The sequence below is a fragment of the Dendroctonus ponderosae genome, unplaced genomic scaffold (assembly GCF_020466585.1).
Source record: "Dendroctonus ponderosae isolate FM_Combo_2020 unplaced genomic scaffold, Dpon_F_20191213v2 Dpon_F_20191213_4, whole genome shotgun sequence".
Taxonomy (NCBI): Eukaryota; Metazoa; Arthropoda; class Insecta; order Coleoptera; family Curculionidae; genus Dendroctonus; species Dendroctonus ponderosae.
In genome coordinates, this window is record NW_026018611.1 from 10,962,447 (window position 1) to 10,972,530 (window position 10,084).

General features: G+C 31.9%; 1 protein-coding gene across 1 annotated transcript; it reads right to left on the reverse strand.

The window, feature by feature from the left end:
• Nucleotides 1-86: 86 nt before the first annotated feature.
• On the reverse strand, nucleotides 87-5,174 carry LOC109542157 (septin-1). Its single transcript, XM_019911261.2, has 7 exons — nucleotides 4,954-5,174; nucleotides 4,571-4,763; nucleotides 2,922-3,180; nucleotides 1,437-1,644; nucleotides 1,279-1,353; nucleotides 981-1,168; nucleotides 87-892 (listed from the first exon to the last, which is right to left on the reverse strand). Exons 1-7 carry the CDS (start codon nucleotides 4,975-4,977, stop codon nucleotides 766-768), a joined length of 1,074 nt encoding a protein of 357 aa, XP_019766820.1. The 5' UTR covers nucleotides 4,978-5,174; the 3' UTR covers nucleotides 87-765.
• Between the last annotated feature and the right edge of the window lie 4,910 nt (nucleotides 5,175-10,084).

Consider the following 10,084-nt stretch of genomic DNA (forward strand, 5'->3'; position numbering starts at 1 on the left):
CCAAACAGAAGCGATGACCATAAAGAAGCACTTTTCTTTAGTATTCATTTGTGTTATGTGTACGCACGGGCGAAGAAAAAGATGCGTGCCAATTCAATGTTTATTTCATTTAATTCGCCAATTTAATGTTTATTTCATTTAATTCGCAACAAAGCATTTTCAGATTGCAATATATCCCGAGATGGAACGATATATTTACCTTACGTGAAAATAACACACTATTACAATATAAGTCACGTGATAATAAAAAAATAGTTTATATAAACTTATTACTAAAATCGATATCTAAAGGATAAAAAAATAGGAATATGTTCGCTTAAATAGATATGATATTCTGGAACCCTTGTCAACGTCTCCTGAATGAATGGATTCGAATAATATCATGTTTAACATTTTTGCCAGCTGCATAAACACCCAAGAAAACTCCTGGAGTACGCAATATAAAGTAAATTGAAATTCTCAAAAAAGTGAAGACGTCACATATATAGAACAAGGATAACAAACAAAATATATGATCTGAGCAAAATAAAACAAAAAGGAAAAGGCAATACATCGGATAAATATGTAGTCGACAGCATACTTGGGTAACTTGCTCCAATCATTTAAGAACATACGTTTGTAATTCTTTACTTTGCTAATTAAACTTCACTTTTGATGTCTACAATAATCTCAATAGTTTAACGCAATGAATTACAAAATAACTGTATGCTATAAAGTATGGAGTGGAAAGGTTAAACGACTTACGAAATATATTGCCCGCCACACTTATTGTTGAGTTTGCATTTTGGCTTGCAGTTGCGCTATCATCTCTTGCATTCTCTTCAATTCAGCTTCTTTCTCTTGCAATATTCTATCTTTTTCGGCAGCGACTGGTGATTTATCATCAATAATACTGAAACGGAAAAATATCAAAATTAGTAGTTCCAGTTTCCGCAATTTATTAGTATGAATTTACTAGAAGCCCAAAAAACAATACATACGTGTTTCTCTTAGGCACTTGTCCTCCTTTTGCCAACTTCTCACTTCTGTAGTTCTCATAGTGTTCCCTTTGCGTGATATCCTGTAGATCTTGCATGTGCGTGATCATCATTGCTCTAAGTTTGATAAAATCACAGTGTTCTGGATTTTCTACTTCAACTACGCCCCATGGATACAGTCTTCCTCGAACCTAAAATAAATAAAAAAGAACCGTTTATTGTACATTGGCAGGCAATATGTGCGAATGACCGTTACAGTCTTTTCACAAAATCAAATTTTTGTGGTTTAAAATGTACTTACTTTGCGTCCCTTCACTTCTAGCATGGTGGTAGCACCACAAACTGCAAATGGCATTGCCTGTTTCAACTGGCGGACCTGAAAACAAATATAAAAATCTAATGTATTCTAAATGGTATTTTAGAGCATCTTGATAAACAATAAATGCCCCGTCTTTATACCTGTTCTTTATATTCTTCGTCGTCTTCATCAGAATCATACTCAGGCAACGAAAAAATCTTGATTCCGTTTTCGGCAATCTCATCTAACACTCTCTTTTTCAATTTTTGCATCTCCCTCTTCGTTAAAACATCGGCTTTGGCAATTACAGGAACTATGTTTACTTTATTGTGCAGCTGTTTCATAAATTCGATATCTAAAGGCTTTAGCCTGAAAATAAAGATAATATATTGTTGTGTGTGTTTAGCTTAATTAAGTGGGACTGGAAATACCTATTGTATTTTTTACAATAAACAACATTTAAAATAACATTTCAAATGCAGTGTTATTTTCTTGCCATAGTGATTAGTCCATCGAATTTGTACAGAATTACAGTCACTTATGCCCATTATTCTTTTAAAATAAGACGTAGTATCGTTTCTACTATAATCAGCATGACTTAAGTATTAAAGAAGCCACAGCAGAAACGAGCATTTAGTCAATAAGATTTTAAGTTTCAAGAAGTTAGTCATAAGAAATCTGGTCAGAAGTCAGTCTTAAGATAGTATCGGTCACAATCCTCAGAAGTCATAAGTCATAGTTAGGTTCTATTGCATGTAAAATTTGCATTAATTTGGAATAAAACTGTTTTTAAAAACGAATGTTTCAAATTAATCAATAAAATTACAGCCATGCTTAAATTTCTAAACACGCTTGAACATTAAAAGAAAATATTCTGTACTCTCTACAGATACAGTAATAGCTCTCTTTTTTAATGTAAAATTGTAGGACATTTCAAATAATCTTACTTTTTGTACTTGATCATTTCTGTAGTCTGTACGTTGAAACAATTGACAAAAACGCTAACCAACAATGTTTCCTTCTTCTATTTTATTTAACAATCAACTATTTATGCTGTTATTTCTTTATATCATTAATCAGACAATTTCATAATTTTATTTACTTTAATCAAACTCGCTTTTGTTGGCAAATTTTATCAGTGAATTCAGCAGAATTCCTATCGTCATTAATAGTTCATTGCTTTTATTTACGTCGCTCCGATTTTCTATTATACTAATTTCGCATGTGCTTGATATTGATTTTGACTGCCCCTATTTAATCCATTACACCATATGATATCAAGTTTAGCATCCTAATTACACCCGTTTAATTGATAGGTGTATTAGTAATTCAACTCCATTGACAAAAACTTGTAAGTAATAAGCCATATATAGTTACAACCGATTAGAAATCGGATATTCATTCAAATGACTAATCCCTATTAAGTAAATGGGTTCAAACACCTTAATATTCCGCTACCATTGCACGTACGATATCAGAGTAATTGGTGTTGGAGTGCATAATAATTGAATACCTACTATCACAGATTGATTGATTAAATATGGAATATTACATGGAATTTTAAACGGGTTTAATTCTGATTTTTCAAATAACGCTCCTGGTAAGTTTAATAGTGCCCTGACAAATTGCCGCCCTAACGTACTTACCCATGTCCGAATGGCGATATGAAATAGAAACAGCAATGCACTCTGTTATCGACAATATTCTTCCTATTGAGCCCACTCTCGTCCCTGAGAAATCGCTCAAATTGGTCATCGATGTATCTGATAATTTCAGAAAAGGAATCGGTATTATCAATTGCATCACCATAACCAGGTGTATCCACCACTGTCAGTCTCAATTTGATTCCTCTCTCTTCAATTTCAACAGTTGTTGGTTCAAGTTTCACAGTTTTCTTCAGCTTTTCTGCAAAAAAAGTGAACTTATGAAGCTGAATTTCGAATCGATTGATAAACGTGAAATGAAATACAAAAAAAATGACTTCATAATATTACGTATATTATACAAAACGGCTAGTAAAATAATACTTGATTCAAAATATACCTACAAATGAAGATTAATACTAAACGCTAACAGCCAAATTTTACTATATAAAAAAAGCGAAAAATAAATGTTGCTCACTGGAGTACCTACAGAGCTTAAAATTAAGTAGTTTGAAAATGTTGCATAGGAAGATGTGTTTAAAACCTTAAGCAGGTATATTATAGATCTACGTGTTGAAGTTTTCTCAAAGCAATTAACTTTGGAAGATAAAATTAATTAAACGTTAAAGTCAAATGGTAGGACTAAAATTGTATCAAAAGAATAAATTTCACAATATGAGGAAGTATAGGAGTTCAAACACTTAATTTTAATTGTTCTTTAATGAACATATACTGGTTACTACAATAAATCGTCTTTGTTGCGAAAGGCACAATTTAAATATTATGATGATAAGCAAGTGAAACAATTTTTTATATAAAATGCAATCACATTCATGACTTTATTTTGTTTACGGCAGCCTGTAAAAATATCTAATTTGGAAACTTGGCAGACCAATAGATCTCATAATATTAACTTACGTGTTGAAATAGTGAAAAATTAGTCCGAATGAGCATAAACTGACATCGTATTAATGTATAGTTGAGATAACACATGGGTAAGTCTATATACAAACAGCTGGATTTAATTGAATTGAAAGAGCTAAGAACAGTTTTTGCTAAGATGAACAAACAGTAAGTGCTGTTATCTGTACATTTATTACAATATGATAATCCAATTTACCGCGCCTGACAGATCAACATTTTGCGGAAAATAATGGAAATTAAACTGCAATAACTGATGAAAATGTAAAGGAATCCAAGCCGGCATTAGTCAGTTGCTAGACAAACTTAGAACACTAATCCGACTTTGGAATGCAGCCATTGCTGTGTGTTTATATTACAGAAAGCAATAACCTGGCCAGATGTTATGTGTAGATAAGTATGTGTAAAAGATTTCATTCAGGGCTTGACATTGTGTTGTATATGGTCAATAACATTCTGATCGTTCTTCTGCTTTGTGGTATTTACGGCATTTGATCTATATAAGTACCTACTTCGGCTAGCCATTATAAAGTACTCAGTGAGTAACACTTATATGGAATATAGCATTTCATTGATAATCATTGGGGTCTATGGGAATAACTATCTATTGTTGAATGAAATAGTTTAAATAGATCTTCCTTCTAATTATATTCAAAGCTGCTCAAGGGTGATATTAGGGGCTTCAACCCTTTCTGCCTTAGACGAAAATGTGGGCTTATTTTAGTGCTTACCAACCGCATCTGGAACGAGCTTTTCTGGATATAAATCAGCCAGAAATAGGGCATTGACCAAAGTCGATTTGCCCAGTCCGCTTTCGCCGACTACCATTAGGGTAAATTCGAAGCCTTTCTTCACCGACTTTCTGTGAACTTGATTTGGCAAATTCGCAAAACCTACATAGCCTGGGGCTTCGTTGCTTGCATACTAAAAGAAAACGACCATATGAATATTCGGCTAAATGACTTAAATTAGGGCGAATAGGATGCATTTACTGACTTAGAGGCATGCAAATCTCGTGCAATTTTCATATACCTACTTGTTTAGCTTTTAACGGAAACAAAGCCTTTACCCAAATAATATAAACAACAACAAATTAATGCCGCACAATACTTACGCTTCTCAGTGATTCGTTGGACATTGTGCAGTAATTCCAGTTACTTGAAGCCACCAAGACCGAAAACGATAACGGAAAACTGTTAAAACAAGAACTTTTTTAAAAAACTGGAGCCGATGACACATCCAACCACAACGACAAGGACACTGACAACAAAACAGCGACCATGTTTTGATAAATACAAAGCTGTTGTTCGATTGGCCAGACAGGCAATCTATAGAGGTCCAGCGTTGCCAGTGTGGTGCGTTTTACTTTATTTGGGCTTTTTAATGATAAAAAATTAATTTAATTTGATGCAGCTAGATGTAAATGGGAAAGTTTAATATTAAAGTAAGACAAATTTTCGCGACTAAAAAATACAAATCTAATTTCAGGTATAAAAAAAACGGACCTAATTCAATATTATTCGATAATGTGCAATGCAAAACCCATTACTAGGACAAACGAACTGAAATTATCAAAAATTATCTGTACTTTACTGCCTTATTTTTATGTTGAACTGAATTCAACTTACTACTTAAGATGAACAGCTTTTTCACAGTGACAACATCGCACCTCACAGTATTGGCAGCATTGCCAGACTTTGAAAGACTTTGCTAGTTAATCGTAAAATCTCTACGGAATTATGTGGGTATAATTTATATTATTCTTCTCAATCACGGAATTTTTGTATGGACCGAATTTAGTGCTTTGTAAATTTAAAGTAAACATTCAATCTTGGTTAATAAAAAAACTATAGCAACAAATGATAATATTGAAAAATACACAATACCTGTTTAATAAAAACTCGTGTATTTATTCATTATAATTTAGATAACTGTTACGTTAATCGATAAATATTTGAAATACGGCAGTTTTGAAGACAAATGTTAATTACGGACCGACTTTTTCGGACGGTTACGGACGGATGACGCACAGTTCGTAAATGAGAAATTGGTTTCAAAAATGCGATATAAAAATATCTAATAAAATAACATCGTACTGATAAAATTGAAATATATTGCTAACTTTAAATAAAAAACACATTTTTTTATCACCTAGACGGTATTCAACGACACAGTTTACTCAAGCTGAAAGAGAAAAATTAGTATAGTAAAGAAAGTGATTTAGAAAAAATGCCTCAGAGTTTCGTTAGCAATTTTGCTATATTTATCAAAACATACCTAAAAATCTTATTGAATACAAATCTGTAAATATTACCTCCATAGTTTGTACTTGTATTTCGCTTTTTACCAATGGTCAGATATATTTTTTGGTGTAATTTTTGTCTGTAATTAGAACGGTTGAAAAATTCTCGCAAAACTTATTAGGTTTGTAGGGTTTATTAATATCTGCGATATTTGCTGAGAATATTTTGAAGATGCATACTAAATATAGAAGAAAAACTTTTTGAGTCTGCCAGGCCAGTAACCTTGCGGGCTTAAGCCGATACAGACTTTGTTGAATCGGTTGCATTGTGAATCATTCTGTATAGACTATATGAGTTGAAAATGTTGTAAGAATATTTTCTAGAAATGAAGAAATACAGGATGATTCAAAATTGGCGCTCATTCCTCTGGAGATGTTGTCTGGCGGTGTTTTAGGAGTTCAGAAAAATTAGTGAAAATAACTAATGGTTATTAAAAACTGGGAAATTTGCAAAAAACTATATTAGAAAAACTGCAACAATATTTTTCAAGGTAATCTGTCTAATTAACATTACGTAAATACCTGTTGCTTCGTAATTATTTAAAACTCCGGTCACCATGGATAAATAGAGGAAGTAACAATAATCTAGTCTTATCTAGACCAGGATATATCTAATATTGTCTTATATAGACAAGAAGAAACGGTAAATTCAACAGAAATCGTTGAATGACGGAACGTATTTCGAAACTTATAATCTCGAATTATTAATTTGTTTACAAATTACAAAAACATACATTTGAATTTGTTACTCCRAAGAAGTGCCTGTGTAATCACCTTATTATGCACTCTTCTCGAGCAGCTTCTCGTATTCGGTTAATTAACTCCTGCTCAATTTATATCGGTGTTCARTAATCCATTGGTTWAATGTGATCTTACATACGTGGTAGGAATGTAGCCAGTATTTATTCGGTGCCTGGGAAAGTGTCAGTTGTGCAATGTTCTGAGTGCCCCTGAAAGGCTCTTCTGAAATTATGTCCAATACTTGATCATCTGTGTCTGGAACCCGAACATCTATTGCCGTCCACTATCTTCCTGRAACMACTYTCCTCGCCCTTTGTTGGCATGAGTTCTTTCAGCTTCTGCTATGTTACTGTAGCATTTCCCCTGAACTAATCGCATATCCGCAAATTTGTGAAAGGAAATTCAAAGCAAGGGCTATCCACGTGTAACTATCTGTTAATGCCAAAAAACATCATTGCCGCTTTGACTTTTCATCAAAAAATTGTAGAAGAAAACTTTTTTAATATCAAAAATTTTCGTAATTTAAAGCAAAGATCGTAATTTTTCTATTTGAATGCTTAAGTATTCCATTATGCTTCCAATTAAACATGCAACACTTTCAAAATAATGATTAATAACAAAGTTGAAATGTTGAAAAGTTGAAAAATCATTTATCAGTTGAAAAAAGTCGATTTTCAACTGATAATTTCTTCTAGAAATTGTCGGAAAAAAATGTAAATATTTTTCTCGTACTTTCCCAGTTAGCCCCTATTACCCCTTAAAAGGAATGACGCCAATTTTGAATCAGCCTGTATACAGTGTGTCCAGTATAAAATGATGTACATGGGGATATTGGAAACCGTTAGAGTTACAGACCAAATGGTTAAAAAGTTGCGCAATCAAGTGCCTATAAATAATCTGTCATCAACTTCTTTGAACTCGGAATAGCAACGGATATACAGGGAAAAAAAGAAAAAAGTGTGTTTTATAAAATCATTTATATCTTGCTTATTATAAAAGATACACTAACGAAATTTTCAGGGGGGGGGGGTAATAAATGAGCATGAATATGAAAATAAAGTAAAAAATAATCTAGACCCACTATGTTCATTGAGGCCGAAGTCAACTTTTGTTTTTCTTATGGGCGCCATATTGAATTTCTGCATTTTTAAATTCCCCTTTAAATATGCTCTTCAACCATGTATAGCATGTTTATGTTCGGTCAAGATAAATAATTAAAATTAACAAAATTAAGACTTATATGTACATAATTTTATACGGGACACACTGTATACATATTAATGAAATTTCAGGATCAAAGTTAAAAAACAATGGTAAACAACAATATTTTTTCTAATTTTCCGAATTCGGTTTCTTATTTTAAATGTTTCGTCTGTATTCACTCTTTCAAGCTCTTTCATTTGCGTAAAATAGTTATTTAACTTACTCGGCGATATACATATACGAGCAATAAATCAAGGAAACATCCATTTTACTTGAACGGAAATATCATTTGCAGATTTCTTGTCGTAAAACCACTTTTTGCAAATGTAAAAGTTATACTGTTTGGCAATTTATTTTTTAGTTTTTATATCTCACTTTTAAACACTAAAACTTTTATCTTTATCTCACTTTTAAACACTTAAATAAAAATATTTTAAATAACCCCCTATAATATAGAAACGTTTCATCATCCAAAACATACGGACTGAAATTGATATCCAGTCGATTTCTAAAATAGAGAAATTTTAATATGTTAGTACAGTTTTAATATAACACTAAAATAGTTTTTCCTTAAAAAATTGAAAAAAAATGTAGTATGGTAAATAAGTAAATGTGTAAAAGATGATTTTCTTAATGCTCATTTGCAATTTTCTAGCAATCACATGAATTTTTGATTGTATAACGATTCCAAATTTCCCTTCCAAAAATGTCCATAGCATTAAAAATGTAAATTAGTTCAAGAAAACCTAGAATGTCTTCATATTCAATATGATTATAAAGAAACTACTTCTTCACCTTTTTATTATGAGGTTATAATTAGTGCAAATGAACATTTATTTAGTTATAGGTAATAATTAATAAATTACTAGCCTAAATTCGTAATAAATGACAACTAATTCGGCTTTTTCAGTACAAAGAAAATACCTACCCAAATAAAAGGATTTTACTACCATTTTTTACTAATCGTCTTTTTATCGTCTTATTCAGTATCAGTTCAAATTTAAGCGATTCGAAAAATGATTAAATTAATGGAAAAACTACCTTACCTGTTGAATTTTATTAAGTTTGAAAAATTAAATTGATTATAACTTAGATTTGCTTCATTGTTAGTTAGATCAATAAGGTCCTTTAAGGACATTGAAAGGTAAAAAATATTGAATGGAGAAAGTGGCAGAGAATGTGTTAAGCATTCGAAATCCTTATCGAAAACTGTTCAGTCAATCCATTTTTCTCTATCTTTGATTCAAGCAGTTTTCAAAGCAGCATTCAAGCGAGAGAAGAAAATAATTGGAATAGCTGAAATCTGAACTGATTAAACTTTTATTCAGTGAGAAAATAGTTGCTCTATTATCAGGCAAATAAAATAAAGCTCTAAATACCGCACTAAATATTATTGCGAAAAATTCGAAATGTTCGATATTAAATTTTTTTGTATCAACTTGGAGCAAAACCGATTACATTCTTTAGCCCAAGTGGCGGCTTAAGAAAGTGTAAGAGCACCATTTAACTATCTTTGAAGTTCGTTTTAAAGAAACCATCATCATCAAGCTTGTTTTTTGAAAATCGGTCCGTTTTACTTACTGTTCCGGCGAATATTTTAGTTCAGTATGTATACAGTAAAACCAGAAATTTTAAATATCACCGCTTTAAAAGCACTATTATTCCTATGCAGGAAATAATTTCATTTAAATTGTTCGTTAAGATACTATACCTACTAATCCCGCCAATACCAATGGAAAAATTCTTAAGTCTGTTAAATCTTTGTCTGAAGGTCACGATTCCAGTCTCGAGTATCCAAGATTAATTACACGGACTCAAAGCTTAATTGCGCATTAATAAATGAGTTATAACTCATTAACTCCGAGAACTGGAACAACTCAAAAGCGCAACTCAACAAAGTGTTGCCCACTAGTTTATTTAGGACGCGCAAAAAGTAGTTAATAACGTATATAATGATAAGGACCCTGTTTATTACTATATAGCAAATAAAACCCACCAC

Bases quoted from the DNA above. Each gene is read 5' to 3' on its own strand.
- LOC109542157 (XM_019911261.2), bottom strand. From the start codon at position 4,977: ATGTCCAACGAATCACTGAGAAGC. The intron at 3,181-4,570 runs GTAAGCACTAAA...CTTTTTTTGCAG, and splicing joins GCTCGTTCCAGATGCGGTTG to AAAAGCTGAAGAAAACTGTG. The intron at 1,354-1,436 runs GTATAAAGACGG...ATTTGTTTTCAG, and splicing joins ACGAAGAATATAAAGAACAG to GTCCGCCAGTTGAAACAGGC.